Source organism: Verticillium dahliae, genomic scaffold, assembly GCF_000150675.1.
Source record: "Verticillium dahliae VdLs.17 supercont1.33 genomic scaffold, whole genome shotgun sequence".
NCBI lineage: Eukaryota > Fungi > Ascomycota > Sordariomycetes > Glomerellales > Plectosphaerellaceae > Verticillium > Verticillium dahliae.
In genome coordinates, this window is record NW_009276965.1 from 132,692 (window position 1) to 155,051 (window position 22,360).

Consider the following 22,360-nt stretch of genomic DNA (forward strand, 5'->3'; position numbering starts at 1 on the left):
TTCTTCAAATAAATGGGACTGTGTTTTCTTCCTCCGTCATACTTCCTCTCCTGTAATAAAGAGACCAAGGCCAGGCAGCAAAGGCTCCCTCTGATAAACATAATGATACACGTGTGGGGCCGGCGTGATGCTGTCGCGGCCCGACCAAGTTCCTCCCTTTACAAAGACCAAAACCGAAACGCCGAACCGGAAAACCAAGAGCCTAGAATCGCCAACTGGAACGAAACGGTGGTGACTGGGGAATCAGGTCCTACCTGTCGTCAGCAGCCGGCGTGCCCTCGGCCTCTTCGGTGTCGTAGTTGGTCATCTCGACGTCCTCGTCCTGGGCTGGGGCTGGAGTCGGGGCGGGAGACTTGGAAGCCGCCTTCTCGGCCTCGGCCGCCGCCGTAGCCTCGCCTTCCTTGTCGTCCTTGTCACCCTTGTCGTCCTTTTCATCCTTGTCATCCTCATCGTCCTTGTCCTTGGGTGCCTCGGGAAGGCTCTCGCTCTTCTCGGCGGCCTCGTCCTTGGTCTCAGCTTCGGGTTCGGCCGAAACGGCCGTTTTGTCGGCGGCGGCTGTCTCCGCTGCCTTGGTGGCATCGTACTTGGCCTTGTCCTTCTGGTATTGGGCCAAGGCGTCGTCGTAGCGGCTCTGGAAGGCTTCCTGGCGTCGTCGGAGAGATCCTTCCAACCACGGGCGAGCTCCTCCTCGATCGTGTGAGTGGCGTCCTCGTCAGGCTTGTCCTCACGCGTCTTCTGCAGAGCGGGGCGCGATTCTTCGCAGTACATGTCAAACGCACTGGCGGGGCGCTTGGGCGGCTTGGAAACCCCGTTGGTCGTGGCGGGAGCGGCAGCGGCGGCCGAGTCGGCGTTGCCTTGTGCGTGGGAGAAGGCCTCGGAGCTCGGGGACTGGGTGGCGGGATGTTGGTTGACCAAGGGCGAAGCGGCGGCGGACTTGGTGGCGGCGGCGTCAATGTCAGCGAGCAGGGAGGGCTTGCGGTGGCCGCGCTTGGTGCGCAGGGGCTTCTCCTTCGGCTGGGAGGGCGTCAGCAAGATTCTGGCAGTTTGTCTCCGGCCATGGCCTGTCGGGGTGTCGGGGTTGAGATTGTCGGGGAAGTAAAGGTCGTCGCCTACAGTGGGTGGTGGACTGGGGCTGCCGTCGGAGTCCTCGACGTTGGTGCTGGTGCGGCGGGTGAGTTGCTCGAGGAGCATGGCGCGTTCGAGGCGCATCTTCTCGACCTGTCGCCTGATGCGGGCGAGACGGACGCGCGTGGCATCATTCTCGTCTTCAACCTCGCTCGTGCGCTGCTTGAGCTGGATGCATTTCCGGCGATAGGCCTCCTCGACAGATGGAGGCAGCGCCGGGGGGATGGCTGTCGGGTCAATGACGGGGTGGTCAGCCTGGGGCTTCTCTTTGAGTTTGGGGATCTTCTTGGGCGGCATCGCGAGTTGGTCGTGTAGATGGGGATTGAGATGGAAAAGAAGATAGATGGTGGCGCCGAGCTTCTGTGGTGGGTAGATTGGCGAAACAAACGTTCAATCGCACGTTTGGACAGATGGAGGAACAGAATGGGGGATGGGAAGGGGATGATGGATGGGTAGGTAGGTAGGTAGGTATGGGATGTCGTGGTCTGGGTGTCTGGTTGTGGAGGTGGAACTCACAGTAGGAAGATTGCGGAGCCATCGTGGCAGTCAGGACAAACCAGACCAGACCTGGAGAGGACTTGCTGCAGAGAGCTATGGTGTAAGACACGAAATGGCAGGACGCACTCCAGACAAGGCAATGAAAAAGAACAATTGTTACAATTCATATAAAATGCATAGATGGTGTAGCAGATGGGCGGTCCATGTCAATAAGCAGAAGCTTGGAACTCTCTATCAACAGAGCGGTCAGAGGCTGAAAACCTCCCGGGCCAGTGCAGGTACGTCCCGGTCGCGAATCCCTTCAATGCAGACCAACTGTCGATGGCGCGAGGGAAGGGCAGATGCAAGTCTGTAGCGCTGTAGCGCTGCAGGCCCCCCCTGTCGAGACGCTCCAGTGAGATGCTTCAGAACTTACTGGGCGACACAGCTCGGAACGGATCAACAGTGCCCAGGTACCGTCTCTGATTGGTCATCCCCCACCCCGTCGCGCTGCCACTTTGCGTCAGGCACCGGGCTTCCCACGCACCCAGACTTTTTTTTGAGTCGGTGGGCCAGGGACTAGAGCTCCTCGTCTGCCAGCGACGACTACATCCCACCAAAGAGGTCCCTCACCACCACCACTACCACTACCACCTCCCACCCCCATATACACCGACCAGACCACGACACATCCGGCCGGCAGTACCCATCATGTCGCTCAATATCCCCAACGCGCCCAACGCGAACCTGTTCAAGGGGGGTTATAACAAGTATTACCCCCTCCCCTCTCTTCCTCTGTCGCCTTCCTCGAGCTCCTTTCGGTAGCCCCTGTTGCAGCTCTTTCCCCCCCACCTCTGCAACATGATGGCAGACAGAAGCGCAATGTCAACACAATACTGACCCATCTTCCCATAGCTACGACTCCGAAGATGGCGCCGTCCTGCGCAACATCGACGCCTGCAGGGCCATCACGTCGACCGTCCAGACCTCTCTCGGCCCCTACGGCCGCAACAAGATTGTCATCAACCATCTTCAGAAGATGATCCTGACCTCCGACGCCGCCACCATCCTCCGCGAACTCGATGTCGTCCACCCCGCCGCCAAGCTGCTCGTCATGGCCAGTCAGCAGCAAGAGTCCGAGATGGGAGACGCCACCAACCTGGTCATCATCCTGGCTGGTGAGCTGCTGCGCAAGGCAGAGGACCTTCTGCGCATGGGTCTCAAGACGTCCGATATCGTGACCGGCTACGAGAAGGCGCAGAAGATGGCCCTCGACTCTCTCGAGGAGCTCTCCGTCGACAGGGTCGAGGACATCCGCGACCAAGACGAGCTTGCCAAGGCTATCCGCACCGTCGTCGCCAGCAAGCAGAACGGCCACGAGGATTTCCTTGGTGATCTTGTCGCCGAGGCTGTCCTGTCTGTTCTCCCCAAGAACCCTCTCGGCTTCAACGTCGACAACATCCGTGTCGTCAAGATCATGGGCGGCAGCCTCGAGCAGAGCCGTGTCGTCAAGGGCATGGTCTTCCCCAAGCAACCCGACGGCACCATCAAGAAGGTCAAGCGCGCCAAGGTCGGCGTCTTCTCCTGCCCCATCGACACCAGCCAGACCGAGACCAAGGGAACCGTTCTCCTGCACAACGCCAAGGAGATGATGGACTTCACCAAGGGCGAGGAGAACCAGCTCGAGGCCGCCATCAAGGAGCTCCACGACGTCGGCCTGCGTGTCGTCATTGCCGGCTCTACCGTCGGCGACCTGGCCCAGCACTACCTCAACAAGTACGGTATTCTCTTCATCAAGATTCTCAGCAAGTTTGAACTCCGCAGAATATGCCGCGTTGTCGGCGCTACCCCCCTGGCCCGCCTAGGTGCCCCCATGCCCGACGAGATGGGCTCCATCGACATTGTCGAGACGCTAGAGATTGGCGGTGACCGCGTCACCGTCTTCCGTCAGGAGAACGACGTCACGAGGACAGCGACCATTGTGCTGAGAGGCGCGACGCAAAACCACCTCGAGGACGTCGAGCGAGCTGTCGACGACGGTGTGAACGTTGTCAAGGCCATCACAAAAGACCCCAGGCTCGTGCCCGGAGCAGGTGCCACTGAGACACAGCTCGTCGAGAGGCTGACCGCCCTCGGCGAGAAGACTCCTGGTCTTGCCCAGTACGCCATCAAGAAGTACGGAGAGGCGTTCGAGGTTGTTCCCAGGACAATCGCCGAGAGCGCTGGTCTCGATGCCACCGAGGTTCTCAGCAGGCTCTACATGGCGCATCACAAGAAGGATGACTGGGCGATTGGCGTAGACATCGAGGTGAGTCGAGTAGACCGAAGTTGCCTGTCAAGACTCACAACTAACACGGCATAGAACGAGGACGGCTCCGGTACCCTGGATGCTCGTAAGGACGGTATCCTGGATCTCCTGGCCCCCAAGGCCTGGGCTATCAAGCTGGCTACCGAGGCCGCGCGGACCGTGCTGTCTGTCGACCAGATCATCGTGGCTCGGCAGGCTGGAGGCCCCAAGCCTCCCGCGCCCAACCCTGTATGTTTCCGAGCCCATTGCTGCCCCCATCTTGTCTGCAATGTACTAATCTGTGTTGCCGCAGAACTGGGACGAGGACTAAGCGGTTCGAAGGGTGGAGGTGGAGTTTTTGAGTCGGCCGAGAGGATCGCTACGTACATCAAAAGTCATGTCAAGATATCCCCTATAGATGGACCGGAACAGAACGCTCTGATGAATATATTTTGCTGGATCCCCCGTGAACGCGTGCCCACATTCTCACAGCTGTGATGGCCACCTTATGGTTACCAGCGGTTGAACTACGCAAATTCAAGGCCAAGAACAGAGTGGCCTTCAAAAGCCTAGTCGGAAATGTCCACCCTGCATGGATGCTCAGTCGAATGTGGGCTGTCTATTTTGATCCATGGATGAATTTCGCCCACGAGATGCCTGTTTGATGAGCTTGGGCTTGGACGTGTTCACAGATAGCTGCCTTCAGTGCATGGCACATGGACGCTATATTTTGATATTACTACCACGTTAGGTTTTCTTGGTCAAGAGGGTGCAACTTGTTCTGAAATATAGAGTTGACCTTATCTTGCGGTCTGTTGGTATATTCAATCTCGTCTCTAATCCTAGCTTTGACTTGTCTAAGCCAAGAGACATCGAAATGTCTGCACATAGACGCCGTGCTAGGTAATCCTGCCAGCAATCATCAGCAACACCTGACCGCTTGTATTTCAGCGAATGCTGAATGACAATGAAGTAAAGCTTAGGTGGCTTGGGAGGCAACCGGTATTGATGTCAACTACCTTCGCGGACCATACCTCCAATGACGACGAACCGCGGCGGACTACAAAACTCGCAGGCCAGATGATGGCCACAGCAAAGAAGATACCGGGGCCCAAGAAGAAGGCGAAGTCGAAATCACTGTCCGAAATGCCCCCGGCCCCGTACATATTCAACGCAGGGGATTCCGACCCTGATACTCCGATGGAAGCAATAGACCCCACGGCTCCGTTCACTGGAGATACCAATCGACGATGGGTGCTACTGGAGCTGCAAGTATACGGTTGCGGCGCGCAAGACAAGGTTGAAAGAGCAGTGCGCCGACTCCAAACCGGACAAGAAGTTTATGAGTGACTTCTCATTATTGAACCAAATCACGGACAAAGAACTGGGCACTAAATCCCTGGCGAGGTTTATAGCAGCCGAAACCTTCATCTACCCAATCGCCTGTGAGAAGCTCGATGTGTTCTGGACTCAATCTGGTGTAAACGAGCGCGCTGTTCGCCTGAAGTACTAGCAGACCCTGGTCCTGGAGGATCAGAAGGGAGACAAGCTCGTCCGAAAGATCGTAGGGGCTATTTGACCAAACCACAATCACGGAACGAGATTCTGGGCTGAGGCAGTCAGCTGTGTCCTTTCATGCCCTGTGACTGGTTATCCGCAGCTAGACAACAAATATCAAGTATCGAAGCTTCTTTTCTTCTCAGAGAGGTTGACCAAGAGAATTCGGACGTGCTTTCGTCTAGTTGTCTTCAGGGGTTGCCTTATACCCGCGTTGTGATCGTACGACACTGGCCACAACAGCAGACTCATCTCCTACACGAGGCGGACACTACTGTGCTTTGCACATGACTTAGTCGCCCAGTTTTGCATCGAGCTTCATTAATACACATCAACAGTACGATTTACTTCAAGTCTATATTCATAGGGCTGGACTATCCCCTTCCGTTACGCAACACATCGGACACTCTGATACATAAAGTTCTCTGGAGGGCATCGAAACATTGGTCAATGCAGAGACAAAAGATGCCCGAGAGATTATTGATATCGAAGGCAAGGGAACTCCCGCAGAATTTCTATTCAAATGGTTCAAGCTTGTCACTAGTCGCTGCGGTGTCCCAACTATGCATTTTGTCCGCAAAACAAAAGTCATCTACGAGCTGATCAGACTCTGAAGTGGTGGACCGCATGCCTCCAACGACCCCATACATGCTACCGCCACGCCTAAATGACGACTTGAACTCTCGGAAGCGGAAGCTTGTTCAATAAGGTTATGACCCCAAAAAACATCTCTCAACAAGAATCCTAGAACGACTCGGACAATGCCCGTCAGTCGGTTGACACAGGGCTGCATATCCGAATAGACGCTGGTGGAACTTCGTATGTGGCTGCCTGGTACTCAACACAGGCTAGCCGAGTCAAAGTCCAGAAAAGCTTGACTACCCTCATCGGAAGGAAAACCCGAGCTTCTACGCGAGGACAGGGATGAAGATCATGATCCGTCGCGCTGGTAAACCTTTTCCAATATCAGGGTATCACTAGCGATGAGAAACCACGCCATCTCTATGATTGTTATTCTCTCTTCACGACATATAGCCAAGGTCGATGACTAGCTAGCTCAGGGTTGAAACCATGTCTGTGCTTAAGCTTCTGTTCACCTGGCTCACGATGACATATCTGGTTGGCCTGAGATGAACGCGGCCGCGAAACCTCTACACATTCTTATGCTGATAAGCGAATCCAACATATTAGAACGCCACAAAGAAAAGCTGGAAGCTCGTCGAGCCTTTTCCGGTCAGATTTTTTTTAAGTAATTCTTGATCTAGCGAAAGTAAATATCGCCTACATAACCCCAAACACCAGACCATGGAATACCCCTATTTTGAAGTCAACCCAGTTGCGGCCCAAAACAGCATCATAGTGTGGATCACAGACCCCCACCCATGGATGTGTGCTGAGCTTATTATGCAAGTCAGGGGGGGGGAGGGCGCTCATATCTAGTTTGGAACTTGTGGAACGAAGCGCGATTACTACAAAAAGTCTAAGTTGCCGCTGCACTGTAGACCCCTGCCCGAATGGGTTTGCTGAACTAAGAAATCCTGCGGCTCATTCACCTGAACTAGCAAACGGCCTTAACGACCACTACGCGTACATCAACAGGCTTTCAAGCTTTGTGGTTCATGCCTTCTGAAACTTCGCAAGGACTTCCCTTCCACATGAGAACCTAATGGTCCGGGATCTGTGCCCTGTCAGCACCTGGATTGAACACAGTGGCAAATGCACTTTGAACATGATGGCCGGATTCGGTACTTGCAGTTGCGTTACACGCCTATCATATCAGCGCAACACTCAAGGTCGATGGTGAATATAGCGAGAGTTGGGCATGTCGACTCTGGACCTAAGGCAACTCAGTACTCGCCAACACCATGACCGGTGCAGGGCGGCCCAGCAGCAGATCGTGTCACCTCGATCATGCGTTGCTTGAACAGACGGATACGCTTCTATTCACGATCTGAAGTCTCAGTCCCTCAGGCAGGGCTCATCGAGGTTTGGCAGGCGGATGGACTGCCGGCGTGACATCGCTGCGTCGGTGCTGTCCGACGGGAAGGTATGCTGACCAAGGTCTTGCGAGGCTGACTCGCGCGAACCACCACTACCGGCGATGCCAGACCACCCTCCCTGCGTGGCCCTTCATGCGAACTTTGGCATCCTCGTGGTCCAGCCACCTGGTCCTGCGCAAAACGTCAGGCAGAATATGATTGTCGGGCAGCAACAGGAAGCGCTAGAAATTGACCATTTGAAAGATGAATTCGTAGAGGAGCGGGGAAACTGGCAGCGTCTGTGGGCGATACCAGATGCATGGCCGTCTGTGCCACGACGATCACCCAAGATGGGTTTCGGTCGATCCGGGTGCTGGGTTATTGATGCTGGCTAGCCTCCCCAGGCTGAGACACCAGACCGAGAGCAAAAATCTGGGGGTGCCACAAGCGCTGGCTGTCTGCTCAGGATTCAGGCTCATCACCGAGCCACACTCTCGCCGTGGTAGGGAATGCCTGGTCCTGGCGATTCGTGGGTGGTGGCTCGCGTTCCGGGCAAGCAGTCTCGCACAGCCATCTGTGATCGACAGGGGCCGCCCGGGTCGAGACCGTACGGTTGAAAGGAAGAATGACCCGTCGTGGAGGGGAGGAGAGTTCATCGAAGAGGGGGGAGGAGTCCCGACGACATTCACGGACCTGAAACGACCTCTCGGTGACTATTACGAGTACCTCGTAAAGATGCCGATGAGCTTGCATACCACGCCTGGTCTTGCTTCGAAGTTCGCGCTGCGAAAATTGCTCATGAGCCATGGGCGTAATCATGAACCAATGGATCAGAGATCGCTCACCTAATTGACCATGAGTGTGGTCCCAGGCAAATGCCCCATAAGCCTCGAAAATCCAGGGTACATGTACACCACTCTGTTTGACGTCTGTCGACGAAGAAGGGGAGTCTAGCAACAACAGCGGTGGCCCCTGCTCACCACGTTGGCCACATTCCTCGTCATCTTGGAATATCAGATGGAAGATCGTGTCTACGGGCCATGTACAGCCGGTGTCAGATGAAAAGCGGGTTGGAAGCAGTAACGGCCTACACACTAGTGCTTGGCTCGGAGAAGAGCGCAAAAGATGGTCCCCGCCACTCTGATGGTGTGGTGATGGTGCGCGGCGACGCACCCTTCGGCCACGCATGCCCCCTTTTGAGGAGTCCTCGAGTAAAAAGGTTGCCATTCTGAAGATGAAGTGTAGGACATTCCGACTGCCATGCACGCACTCGGGCTGAGAAAGTGTCGCGGCGAAACGTGGCATCTGCACAAGATTCGTCGCGCACATCGATTCGTTCCATGAAGGGTGTCTCAATCGGAGGACTCTCCAAGCTGAAACTTGACTCGTGTCCCATCAATGGTCAGGAAATTCGCAAGATTAGTGATTCTGCTTGGGTCGCGGCTTGCGAAGCTAGAGATGCCCGATCCTCTTGCTCTTGACCACCAAACGGTTCGTGCCGTCAATGGTCCATCCGCATGCTTCCTTAGGCGAGAAAGCCAAGAGGACCACCATGTACTCCAGAAGACCATTGAAAACTGGAAATTGGATGCTCTAGTGAGTAACAATGCAAGAGACGACTGTTCGACGCAACACGAATCGTGGAGATTTTCAACGGCTGGACCCAGAGATCAAGTGTCCTCGACTGGCGCCGGCTCGTGAGTGCCTATTTCGGCTTGTGAAGTCTAATGGCGAGCCCCGAAATGGATCGATAGAACACAATATAGAGTCAGTGCCATTTCGACTGAGCCAACCACGGCACAACAGAACGAGCCTACATGGTATATACTGGCACTCCCTGTACGAACTGAACGGCTCATTGGCTCTGCCGAATCGACGCAGTGAGGACCAGAATCAGGTTGACGCATCGGCGCTTGGACGTTGGACCGCAGCATTGGATTTAGCAGTCTTTTCTGGAGCGCCATCAAATATGGTCGCGTCTGTGCGGTTCGTCAAATTGGTAAGAGTGATCGTGCGATGGGCAACGCTCTCTAGGAGAAGACCCAGGAGAAGACCCAAAATGCGAGACCATCCCCGGGGCGGACAGGTAACTCCCTGGAGACAGGCATCTCGCCGGCACAACCGCAGCAGCGAACTGGCGGGCGCAGTAGCGGCGCATGAAACAGGCCTCCGCCGTGTCAAGCCACCAGCCGACCTAGTGAATCACCCCCTCCTTCGCTCCTGCACCAACCTAACTCAGGACCTACCCAGCAAAGCGTGCAAGCCTCCAAGCTTCCAAGACCAGGAGGTACCTTCGGTACCTACTCCTGCCTGCAAGCCTGTCGTGGAGGCCCAACCCGTGGCGGTCTTTCGGCTTGCAGCACCTGTCATGCAGCTCGCTTGCTGAGGCAAGTACGTTCTTTGGTAAGGTACCTACCTTATGTTCGCCTCGTTGCTCGGTCTGTAGGCAACCCTATTTTCCATCATCGCCAACTGCTTCACACCATCGCATCACGTCTTCTTCAGTCCTCGTCGAGCTGCCCAACACGGAGACATCAAAGAGAACTCCGACCTCGGTTCAGGCCAGCCGGTGCAGGAACCGACGAGGCGGCCATGACATTCCCAGGTCGATCGAACAAGGTTACCGCACGTGGCTGTAGCCCCAATGCCCCTGGTGTTGTCGATCTCTTGCCCAAGCTGGTCGCGTCCGCTTGGTCCTTACTGTCCACCGGTCCGACAAATTACTTGGTTGGGCTCCCACTTGTCTGGCAGGGGATGATTTTTTTTTCCTTGCCCTCTCCATTTCGCGTAATGCGTGGAAATGACGGAATCTCAGATTTCTCGCAGCGATTAGAGCCAGCCGCCGGCGCAGCACGTCGATCTGCGCCCCTTTCTGAAGACCCAAAATGTGTCTCTGATGGGCGAACTGGTGATTCCCTGGCCTCACGTGGATCGCGGCTCCTCCCCCAGATTGATGTGCGTCAGCGAGCCGGCAATCATCAATTCCCACGCCCATCATTCCAACACCACTCTCGCCTCGTGGCTAGCAGCTGACGAGTGGAGCGGGATCGCCTCTATTACCGTCCCCAATCGATACTGTCATGCCCCTTGTTCTTCCTCCGTCCGAGGTACATGTAGCCCGTCCGAGGTAGTCCGACCACAACCGCACACGGATCAGCCTGGCCTCGCCAACACCTATCTCGACAGCTGACATGGCTGACGGCAAAGGCCGCCTCAATTCGGAACCCGAAACCTTGAGCGAGCGTGGCTTGTATGGACATGCCTTGTCAGTGGACGCCGTTGGCTGCACGCACGCCCGGCACACACAGCTCGCTGCACGCCTTGACGGTGGAGAAGCCACAACTTGTCCGTGTGGCCATGCGTGCCGCTGAAAGAACGCCTTTCTGCCGGCAAACGGGCCAAGATCGTCCTCAGCTATGATGAACACGATGTACCCACTAACCAAGCCCGAATGCTCGAATGGGCGGTTGGGCAACTTATCTGTGGCTGCTTGCTAAGGAAGCCTCTAGGAGGGAGGCGTTACAGTACATCCTGAGTCGACGACCTGCGCGCGCGTGCTGGCCACGACACCTACATGACAAAGAAACATGCGAGCGAATCCGCCACGGCATGCGGCGGTTCGGGATACCTCCCTTGTGAAAGCTGTGACCATTGCATCCCTGACAACATCGTCAGGGCCACCTGGAGCACAGCGAGACGGCATGCTACCGAGCGTACCATTTGCGTGGGTTCCTACCTGTGGCGCCGTCAGGTTAGGGGCACGCGAAGTAGACAAGTCGGATGCCACGAACAAGGGCAACCAACCCACATGAGGCGCACATTTTGGGCTGATTTTCCGGCACCTTCCATTGGAAATGGGTTCAAGAAAGACACAGCGTACTGGGATCACCACACAGTTCGGCCAGACATCCTTTCCTCGCATGGGCATCCTTGGCCACTATTGGTCAAGCCCTGCCATCTGGCATTGGTAACCCCCAACTGTGCTTGCTGTCGATAAACCAGGCCCGTTTCCCAACAACGACGCAACCTCTTCATTCGCATGGTGTCAGCCAGGGACAAGCTGAGAGACACGAGTGCCCTTGCGTTCGGGATCTTATGAACGCTGCATAACTGATCCATATTCCGGGCTGGCGACACTGTCTTTGGCCTTCTACTGTGGACCAGATTCGAAGCTGGAGCCATTCGGCCGCTGGTCCAGAAGCCCCACGCTGTACTGGAGGTCTGAAATGTGGCTGCATCATTGTGGGGAGAATCCTCGTCTCAAGTCTTCAGCGGGAGACATCCGCTGTAAGCTGATTTGTGCGCAGTCGATCCCTTGGTTCCTCGGTTGCTCTCGAAACACCCCCTTCGGCTCGAGATTTCTATCTAGCCGTCCATGCTACCATATCAAAGATTCAGAGTCGTCACAACTTCGGTCAAGGATGGCGGAGAAGAGCAAGCGGAAATCCATGTTGTCAACACACCAGGCTGGGGCGATGTCCGCCGCGCTCGCCGCCTCGATGGGTCGGGGTCAGACCCAATAGACTCCTCGGTCGTCTTGTAACTGGGGTTAACAACATGGCGAAGTAACATCAGTCCGAGTCAGCTTCAATGCTACGATGCACTCCGAGAGACTATTTTTTTCAGCAAGGGACTTACGATAGTCGAGCGGCTGCTGTCAGCGAGTACGCACCAGAGATTTCATCCGAAGGATTCGTTTGAACGACTCGATACTTTGCCTCCCCCTCTCGGCCCTTCTTACGCCATGACAGCAATCCGATTGTACTCTCATGTACACGAGGCGGTGGCAAGAAAACGCCCTCCCTTCAATCGGAGAAATCGTCCACCCACGTGGAACTGCGCCAGTGCCACGTCTTGCTTGGTGTTTAGCACTTTGCCCGACTTTCAATATCAGAGCCACCCTTGCTTGCGATGGCAATATGCACGGCAAGCGCGAATTCAAAAGACGTCGTGGGGGCGACCGTTACTTGCCAGACAAAACGCATCCCACGAACCCCTAATCTCGCCTAGATCGGTTTCTCAGTACCTCTCTTCTGCCCGGGGTATCGGCCATGGCCGCCTCGCCCTATATTCCGTCAATCCTTGCAAAGTTAGGCAGGTACAGGTAGGCTCTGTACATGGTACGCTTCTGCAGCCAGAAGCTGGATCCGTTTCCTTGCATGTTGCTCTTCCACACCTCGACGACGGGCTTTTCCAGGCGGAGAAGGGCGACGACCATTTCCGGACAACCATGGGTAGACCTCCTGATTCGAGTGACCTCCCGGCTGCCCCTCGCTTCACCACTGACTCAACTTCACACAAGGGTTATGGGCTGGAGTGCCATTGCCGAGAGAGGCCAACATTGCTTTTTTTTTTTTTTTTTTTTTTTTTTTTTTTTTTTGTTGTAAGTGGGATCTCACGAGAGAGAGAGAGAGAGAGAGGGAGAGGGAGAGGGTTAGAGAACACAGTAGATGACGGTGGACAGCTCGAATGTAGGACTGTGGCTTCCGTCCCGTTCCTGAATTGACGCCCGAACCGCGCAGATGGCCTGACCTCAAATGCGACAGGTCTGTGGCACTAAGACCCAAAAGGTGGTCAGTTGGCGGTGATGAACCATATGTGAGTTTGCTAAGAGGTTGGTGATGCCTTTGCGCATGCTCCCATCAGTCGGTCCCAAGTACCCTCCCCCCTCCCTTCCAAGAGTTCCGCGACAGCCCGAACGCTACAGGCCACCCCGAACCAGCGGGCTCGAGGCGGGCCAGTCAAAGGGCGAAAGAAGTGCTGAGGGACGGACAGGCCCGCCTGTGGTCGGGGATGATGACCAGGGCAGGGTGGGCTGGCGTCACAGGGACTGGGGGCAAATGGAGCTAGGAAGAACGGAATGAGCCCCCAGGCCGCCAGGCGCGGCACCCCTGAAGGTGCATCAAGTGTCATTCTGCCACCTTTGATGTCTTTCGCCGGGTCCGCAGACATGGCCGCACAGCGAGACCAAGCGAGAGGGGGAAAAACAAATCAAAAAAAGGTTCGCCGAGGCTGAGGCGCAGTACACTGTCACTCCCAATTGATCTGACGAGTGCCTCAGAACCATCCAATACCGGGACCGGGGACCCTGCCGCAAAGATTCAGCGCTGACAAAAACCGGCAATTCGGTAGCAGCCCGGAGGGGATGCACAGCGGGCAACCCAAAAGCGTGGTGGTTCAAGAAACACCAAAGCTGGAGGAGACGAAACCCCGAGCTAAAGCAGGCGACCGAATGGAGAAAGACGATGGCACAGGTGATGACGGAACAAAGGCGAACCCACTTTTTTGTGTGTTCATATTTGTCGCTGGTGTAAAGTCGTTCCGGCGAGGTCCTCCTCCCGTTGACTGGGCTGCGGGCTGGTGACGATCCGCCAGTTTTGTCCAGTGCTCCGAGACGGTCTCCAGCGCGAGTGGGCATGTGGGAAAAAGGGCCATTGCAGAGAGTACATATATGTGCTCCTACAGTAGTCACTGTGGGAGCCTATGCACATGCACTGCACGTCAGTTGATGGTCCTCCTTTTTTACTTTGCACGCGTTGCAGAGACGACCTTACGCAAACAAGCCTTCCCAGCGGTTGTCCCTTCGCGGGCTTCATGACCTGCGGGAGGCTATTTCAGGGTGTGGCCCTCCTGTCCCCCATGCGCAACACACTCGGGGTTACTTGGATTACCCACGAGTAAGCGAAGTGGAGGGCCAAGTTGGAGGGCGCGCGCGCACGAGGAGGGCCCAATTCAAGGTTCGGCACATCAAAGGAACACGAGCCGGGGTCAGGAGAAGGAGGGGAGGCTGTCGAAAGGGGTGCCTACCAAGTGAGTAGAAGCTGCTGTCGGCTGTTGGGGGTCCCTACCTACATTAGGGGCACGCGGGCCCAAAGAGTGAGCTGACATTCACGACTTTCTTTGAAAGTCCCGTGCGGAGCATGAGGTCCCTCGTGCCCTGCCCCCCGATTGGGGCGTTTTGCGTTGTTTCTAGAAGAACTGGATTGAGCCAGTTGGGACTGGAAGAGGCAACTGAGACGGCTCGTGTCATGGCTGCGGGTGAGGTACCTGTACAGGAACACGGTGCGGCCTGGCGAGGGCTGAGGAAGTACAGTACCTACCTCGACCACCCACGAGACACGCGACGCAGCCCACTACACCAATCCGGGCGGGGGGTGAGGGGAGGCGCTAGAAGAAAAAAGTGCCAGAGAGCATGAGCTTGTTGCGGCCTAGAAGGAGGGGGGATGTGAGACAGCAGCGAAAGATGGAGGGTACCATGTACAGAGGCAATGCCTTCCATGGCTGTTGCTGCTGAGATGGGGATAAAGGGATGATGAATGGGGGTGGGGAGGGGACGAAGAGAGTGTGTGGGAGGAAGCAGGGTGGAAGGCAAGGAGTGGGAGAAAAGAGTACCTGGCACCACGGCCTCTGGCGTGCCATCCGAGCTTTCCCAGCTTACCATTCCCATCGTCCACTATCCACTGACTATTTTCCAGCGTCCATCGTCCATCGACTGTCTTCCAGCGTACAGAGACCTGGCCGACCAGGGGCGGACGAAAACTGCTAGAGAGGGGGGGAGGAAGCCCGGGGCCGGGGCCGGGTCGGTGGTCCGTGTGTTCGGTGCAGTGCCAGGTGCAGGGAGTGTCCGCCTACAGGCCTTGGCGGCGCAGCAGGGAGCATGCCGGGTCCAAGCCCTGGGCATATGAAGCTACCGGGCTAAAGAACCTGGTCTGCTAGCTTGCCCTGTGTTGCTGGCTTGCTGGCCTCCCACCCCCTGGTCTTTAGGGGGCGGGGCTCGATATGCATGGCAGACAGGCAAAAGGCAGTGGAAAGGAAGTGGAGGCAGAACTGGCTGGCCTGGCCGACCAGGATGGGTCCTGAGGAGTGAGTGACCTGACCTGCTCACGTACTGTACCAATGCTAAGGTACCTACCTAAGGTACTGTACAGTACCCTATGAAGTAAGGAAAGGGCACACAAGCAAATGGCAGGGAAAGAGAGAGAGAGAGAGAGAGAGAGAGAGAGAGAGAGAGAGAGAGCGCCCGTACGGCAACTCAGGTACCTGCCTCCGGGAGGCAAGGTACCTGCGCCAGGTCAGGTACCCTCCTGCCTGGCTAGTAACCCTGCCTCTGCATCTGCCTACCTATGCATCTGCCCATCCCATCCATCCCAACTCCATTGCCCGTTGCTCATTGCTACATGGTACAGAATTTACCCTCCCTGTCTCGTCTTGCCTTGCCCCTCTGTCGCTGGAAGGTGCGCTCCGCTGCAGGCACTTCGACGCCGGACCTGGTCCTCATCTGCCTCGTCTGCCTCGTCCAAAAAATCCCCTTCCCTGCCGCCCCCGTCCCCCGTCCCCGTCCCTGTCCTCCGTCACCCTGCTGCTCCAGGACCTGCCCTGCCTTACCTTACATCACCCTACCTTGCCCAGACTCGCCCGAACTGCTGCTACCGTTGCATCTCTCGCCTCTCCCCTTTCCGTCCTCTCTACGTATAACCTTCCCTTGGGACCTACATTCTTGACGACGCCTCTGCGTGGACCCCTTTCAAACCTCTGCTCTGCCTTGGCCTCCACCGCACACGCTTCGATCCTTTGTTCTCACGAAGCGAGCTCCAAGAAGCTTGGTCTGTCGATACCTCGCTTGCGCTTGTGCTTCCACTTTGGTGGCCCGCACCAGAGACCGTCCCGAGGTCTCGGATCAGATCGCCTGCGACAAGACGCACCACCCACCCTCTGCTTTCAGGGAGGGCCCGCGACACCACGCTTTGGAGCATTCCACGCCCGCGCATTTTTCTTCTGCAACGGCACCTTGGACAGTTACGGACTGGGTCCATCCGAACGCAAATCGCTGCTCTTCCGGCGCCCGTCAACCCTTGTCTCTTCCCAGGCGACAGGAAAGGAAGAAGAAGAAGAAGAAGAAGAAGAAAAAGAGAGGCACGACTGCAGGACCTTTGCATGTCCGCCAGCGTCCAGCTTCACCGCGCAAGACATTTGTCTCTTCGCACCCAAATCACCACCACTCACCAAGGGCGCGACGTGAGCCATTGACCCTCTGACGACGCGCGACTCAACTGTCCTCTCTCCCACCACTGATTCATACGACCCGCCTACTGCAACCATGCACAGCGCTGTCCCGATCTTCCTACTCCAGCAGCACTCTTGATACGACCATTTGAAACATCTTTCCAGCCTTCCTCAGCAGCCCGTGTCACACCCCGCTCTCGAACCACCCCACGACCCTTTCGGCCGCATTCTTCAAACGTTGCTTTTTTCTCCACCGCCCTGCTTTGCGAGTTGCCTCAAAGCGCCATTGTTTCTCGGAACTTTTTTTCCCATTGGCTTTCCGACAGCCTGTGAGAATCGCGTACTCCCCTTTTCCAGAATCGGAGGAGCAGGATATTCAGCAGCGAGCATCCCGTCTTGGCGCTGCAGGAAGCGCCCCCCTAAAGTTTCCAGTCCTAAAGACTGCCGAACAGCTTGCGCCCACATGTTCAGCCGGCACAAGGCACCCAAAGGTCACAGTGCCAGTGCTTCTACCTACGACGACCACACGAGGGGTACGCAGTCTACCTTGCTCGAGCTTGGCCTAGTCAGCCCCATATCGGTGCGGGATCCCCAGCGATCCAAATATTCCGCCGGCGGTGTGAACCCCTACGACAGCGACGTACCAACCTTTCCCGAAAAGGGTGAGTCAACCCACGGGGCAATCTGTGCCAGGGTTCCTTCGCCCACTTCCACGCCGGGCACAAGGAAGACATCACAGTTGAGCTGACCTTGCCCGCTCTTTAGGACACTCCATTGCGGCCGGTACCGTACGAGGACACAGAGGTCATCGCCACACAGCATCCTCCGGCTCAGCGAGATCAACGGATAGCAACACCAAGACTGTGCGCAGCTCCACGACCATGGCGACCAACACAGACCGACGAGGCAACCGCCGTGAGCGCACGTTCGTCGGCAGCGAGTGCTCTGTGTGCGAGGAGCCGCTCGAACATACTCTGCAGGGCGAGCGCATACTGCAATTCTCCTGTTCCCACGTCGCCCACGAAGCCTGCTTCTACGAGTTCATCCGCGAGTTCGAATCGCAATATTGCCCCACGTGTAATGCTCCGTTGCATCTCGACACAAGCCGCGGTGGCAATGTTCTGGATATTGGTATGGCGCAACATTCTTTTCGCATTCAGCTTGTGTACTGACGGCAGTTCGTGACTATAGAGAAAATCAGCAACCTTGTGCGCTCCGTTTCAATCAACGATACGAGGTCCAGCCAGACCACAACACCGACACCCCATCAGTGGGATGCCCAGCCCCAAATGGGCCGACCTACAAGCATAGAGTCGAACCAACGACAACAACAACAGCAGCAGCAGCAGTCTCTCAACAACGGCAGGGACAGTATTCCGCGAGGCAGCATTCGGGACAGTCGGGACGGCCCATCATCAGAGCGTTATGGTCCGTCATCTAGGCATGTTCGAAGCGACAGTGAGGCGACTGGCGTCGCCTCGTCAGGAGGATACCCGGAGACCACACAGAGCGGCCAGCAGGCGCGTCGACACGACTACGACGTGCAAGCGATGGAGACGACCCCCGGCAGCCCGCGCGGCGCGACCAGGAACCCAATTCCCTCACCGACCGTGACGGTGCGATCTGAATTCCCGACCATCAACAGGTCCAGGCAACAGCAGACTTTGACCTGCCTGATCACAGTCGAAGTGCCTGATACCAAGTGGAAACCCGACCCTGAGGATCTCGGTGCGGCACCGCCCGGTCCTCCACCCAACGGCAAGATGGAAGATGCCTTCGCGAGACCACCTTCCCCAGCGAGGAGCGCCCCTCGATTCTACCCCTACGAATCGCCCGAGGTCCTCGAAGAAATCACGGAGAGCTTGAGGAATAGGGTAGATAACTGGCACGGTCTTGATTTCAGCAGGTCAGTCATGCTGCCGCCGGTGATTGGATGATTGCGTAACCAATGAGCGTACTGACTATCATCCAGATTTGGCAAGTTGAGGCTCTACGGAACCCTTCGTGTCGGCAAGGACAAGGTTTCTTGGCAAGAATTGGAATGCTTCCTTTTCGCCGAGATGTTGATCTGCGTCAAGGAGAAGAAAGTCATCCTGGCCAATCAGTGGGATGAGAACGGCCTGCCCAAGAAGTCGACCCGGTGCACCTTGAAGGGCTCTATCCTCATCAAGAAGCATCTGAATGAGGTCACCGAGACGGGCAATAGTGAGTCGATGAGCTCTGTGCGACTGTGACCTTGACGCTGACCGAAGCATAGTTGACGAAAACGTCCTCACCCTGAGCCTGTCCGTTGCCGAGCTGCCACAGTTCCACCTGCGATTCGAGAACCGCAATCAGTTGAAGCTCTGGCAACAAGCGCTACTCGATCTAAATGCTGTCGAGACGTCACCCGTCCGCAGCCCCGAATACGACCGCGGCGACCTGTCCGAGGTGGAAGAAGAGGACTGGCAAAGGTCACGCCCGCAGCGTGTGTCTTCGGTGGCCTCGTCATGGGGAGGCGCGAAATCTGCGACCACAGCACCGACCGAATACACCAACTTTCAACGGAGCCCCGGTCTGCCCGCTACCGTCCACGTCCCCATCGACGTCGTTGTCGTTGTTCCCATATCCTCCTCCATGCAGGGCGTCAAGATCAACCTCGTTCGTGACGCCCTGAAGTTCATGATCCACACCCTAGGCGACCGCGACCGGATGGGCCTCGTCACTTTTGGTTCAGGCGGCGGAGGAGTGCCATTGGTGGGCATGACGACCAAAGCTTGGCCTGGCTGGAATAACATCCTATCAGCCATCAAGCCGATTGGCCAGAAGAGCCACAGAGCCGACGTCGTTGAGGGTGCCAATGTGGCGATGGATCTCTTGATGCAACGCAAGCACAACAATCCCATCGCGACAATCATGCTCATCAGTGATGCCTCGACGTCGGATGCGGATAGCGTAGATTTTGTCGTGTCTCGGGCCGAGGCTGCCAAGTACGTTCAACCCGCGGTGCCCCCTTCCGCTTTGAGCCTGCCCACGCTTGATGCTAACTGTCATGCCAGGATCACTATTCACTCTTTCGGGTTGGGCATGACTCACAAGCCAGATACCATGATCGAGCTGTCGAGCAGGACCAAGGCGTCGTACACCTACGTCAAGGATTGGATGATGCTCCGCGAGTGTCTCGCCGGCTGCCTGGGCGCCATGCAGACCCTCTCCCACCAGAACGTCAAGCTGAAGCTCAAGCTGCCCGAAGGCTCGCCGGCCAAATTCCACAAGATCAGCGGGGCGCTGCAAATCACCAAGCGCGCCACTGGCCGAGACGCTGAGGCCGCCCTGGGCGATCTCCGCTTCGGTGACAAGCGCGATATCCTGGTGCAGCTCGTCATTCTGCCCGACAATGCCTCGCAAGAGCAGCTTCCTCAAGATCCGTGGGACAACATTGTCTCGGGCCTCGAGGCCCTGGGTGGATCAGGCGAGAGCGACGAGCAGCGGGTGACGTCTGTCGAGGAGGTGCCGCTCATTCAGGCCGACCTCACGTGGGGCGACATCCTGAGGGACGGCACGCTTTCCCACATGCCGCGTCCTACCCTCTTGGCAATCACCATGCTCCCCGCCCAGGCCAAGGCCAAGAACTCATGGTCTGGATCACCACCCATTCCTCCCCATCCTGGTATCGTTCAGCGACGGATGGAACTCCTCACGTCGGACATGCTTACGCGCGCCTTGACCCTCGTCTCTCGCGGCCAGCACGACCGTGCCCACACCCTTCTCAACGAGACACGCTCCATACTCAAGGGCCTCGGCAAGGGCGGGCTACCGCCTGTCCCCTCGCTGCCCCCGAACAAGTCGCTGCCTTCCACTCCTCATCCAGCCCAGGACGGTTCCCCGACCACGGGCACACCGGACCGCAAGCGCACACCTTCCCCTACCCAATCTACCACATCCTCTGCCATGGATCGCTTCCCGGCGCCTGGCATTGGCCGCAGCCGCTCACACGACGGCCTCAGTCTCAGCACTGGCATTGACGCCAGTACCGTGGCCGCCTTGGATGCAGAGCTCGAGAGCAGCCTCGAGTGGATCAGCCATCCGGCCGTCTTTGGCCGCGACAGCCGCAAGGCTGTGCTTCAAGCTATTGGTGTCATCAGCTCACAACGCGCCTTTACTTTCCGAACGCCGATCGAGTCCATCTGGTCTGGTAGAGTCGGTGGCGTGAAACGGCTCACAGAGAGGAGTCGTGAGTGGCGCGATGAGGGTGGCGGTGAGGTCGGCATCATGGAAGAGGCATGAACCGCTCCGCAGCGTCACCGCTCATGCTATTTTACGGTCCCTGCTCATCCCGAGTTACCTTGGGCACTGGAAAGGGACGACAGGGATGCATCGGATACACAGTTCGACTTGTTCGAACTGACTGTTGCACTCCTGATCTTCTTTTTGACGTCGTTCATTTATACCCCTGCGGTTTTCCCCCTTTCCGGTCTTGGCCTATCTGTACTTACGCTACTGCCCTCAGGAGGATCTGAGCTAGTTTTTCGCGTCATGTCGTTTTCATGCTGCTGCATTGCGATGCGCTCTTCAAGGGAAAGATACCAGGTTTTCTGTTTTCGCAACCCCTCACATTTTCTTTTTCTTAGATGAGGTCAACTGCGCGCGCTGCCGCTTCGACGCTTGTCATGACAGTCATGTTTGTCTGAGACATGTAGATACTTCTCTTACGGTCGTAATGTAACGGGGATGGCTGGCCGCGTGCCAGGGAAAGAGAAGGAGATGGAAGAAGACGGATGCTCTGTGATGAGTCCATAGGATACAGACGCGCTTCAGAAAGACGGCGGTGCTCCAGGGTGAGAAGCCCCTGTGATGACGGTTGGCAAAATTCTCAACGTATTCCACGCTCGACTGTGCCCGTGATTTGGTCCGGCTGTGCAGGTACCTTTGACATGCGCCGGCGTCGCTTATTCATGATGTATTTGACCTTGCGGTCGAACATGCATGGAAATGTGCTGTGGACGGCTCTGATCATTTTATGCTTTGAATGTGCTCTTGAGCGTTACGTCAAGCAAGCCATCCGCTCCGTGTTCTTGTCGCTAGCTGTCCCGCTTGGCAGGGTGAGTTGTAGCACTGATACACAAATGCCGAGGTTAGATGCACTTTCGGACACGCAATCTCTCTCTCTCTATCTCTCTTCGCATAGAGATGAACGAGATCTAAGTGGTGGTGATGTCTGTTCATTCTATTACCGCCCATTCATAACTCCGAGTCTGAAGTCTGAATATCATGTCCCCCACGGAATCGCAGTGATCTAAAGTTTGGTGCGTCAGAAAAAGAAGACACCCAGCACAAATCCAAGTGTGCTCCTGCGAGTCCCTCCCTCTCTGCGCGTATTTCTCATATACACTACACACAGCGCTCAAGACATAGACACGAGGCCCGAAACTGGTACCCGCCGTCTGCTCACCGCCCCTTCGCAGAGCAGCGGCCTCATTTCACAAAGAAACCCTTGGTCCCGGCCTTGGCCGCCCGCCCGCGGACGAGCAGCGCCTTTTTGGCATTGACGCTCGCGCGGCCGCCGCGCGGCGCGAGGCGCGGGTCCTGCTGCGCCTTGGCTACGCGGTAGACGGTCGTGCCGACGACCTCGTCGCGAGGCGCCTTGTCGAGGGCGATCTTGCGGGCTTTGCGCGGGCGGGACTTGGCCCCGGCGGCGGCGTCACTTGGTGCCGCGTCGTCGTCGTCATCGTCCTCGGAGTCTGAGGCGAGGAACTCGGCTGGCAGGAGGGCCGGGGCGCGCTGCTGCCTCTTGAAGGCGGCGCTTGACTCGAGGGCGAGCTGGGTGCGTGGCGTCATGTCGTCTGACGGCGAGGCGGCGGCGGTGGCGGTGGACGCCGGGGCAGGAGCTGGGGTGACGGGTTCGGCAGGCCTTGCGGGTCTGCGCCTGGTCCTGGAGGAAGGCGGTGCGCTG

The 22,360-nt window shown here is 56.9% G+C and overlaps 4 protein-coding genes across 4 annotated transcripts in view; 2 read left to right on the forward strand and 2 right to left on the reverse strand.

Annotated features, from left to right (window-relative positions):
- Nucleotides 1–250: 250 nt before the first annotated feature.
- VDAG_10231 (uncharacterized protein) lies at nucleotides 251–1,422 on the reverse strand (the record flags this gene model as incomplete). Its single annotated transcript, XM_009659934.1, has 3 exons — nucleotides 251–639; nucleotides 729–1,014; nucleotides 1,114–1,422. The coding sequence occupies 3 exons, from the start codon at nucleotides 1,420–1,422 to the stop codon at nucleotides 251–253; spliced, it is 984 nt and encodes a 327-aa protein (XP_009658229.1).
- An 891-nt stretch (nucleotides 1,423–2,313) lies between these two features.
- On the forward strand, nucleotides 2,314–4,220 carry VDAG_10232 (T-complex protein 1 subunit theta; the record flags this gene model as incomplete). Its single annotated transcript, XM_009659935.1, has 4 exons — nucleotides 2,314–2,372; nucleotides 2,518–3,910; nucleotides 3,965–4,138; nucleotides 4,203–4,220. 4 exons carry the CDS (start codon nucleotides 2,314–2,316, stop codon nucleotides 4,218–4,220), a joined length of 1,644 nt encoding a protein of 547 aa, XP_009658230.1.
- Nucleotides 4,221–16,891: 12,671 nt separating this feature from the next.
- Nucleotides 16,892–20,694, forward strand: VDAG_10233 (von Willebrand and RING finger domain-containing protein; the record flags this gene model as incomplete). Its single annotated transcript, XM_009659936.1, has 6 exons — nucleotides 16,892–17,090; nucleotides 17,194–17,559; nucleotides 17,620–18,334; nucleotides 18,401–18,633; nucleotides 18,686–19,397; nucleotides 19,467–20,694. 6 exons carry the CDS (start codon nucleotides 16,892–16,894, stop codon nucleotides 20,692–20,694), a joined length of 3,453 nt encoding a protein of 1,150 aa, XP_009658231.1.
- A 1,188-nt stretch (nucleotides 20,695–21,882) lies between these two features.
- Nucleotides 21,883–22,360, reverse strand: part of VDAG_10234 (uncharacterized protein) — a gene marked incomplete at both ends in the record, with an annotated part of 1,164 nt that continues 686 nt past the window's right edge. The window contains one exon of the mRNA XM_009659937.1: nucleotides 21,883–22,357. Within this exon, the coding sequence (XP_009658232.1) occupies nucleotides 21,883–22,357 (475 nt within the window). The remainder of the gene's footprint in view (nucleotides 22,358–22,360) is intronic.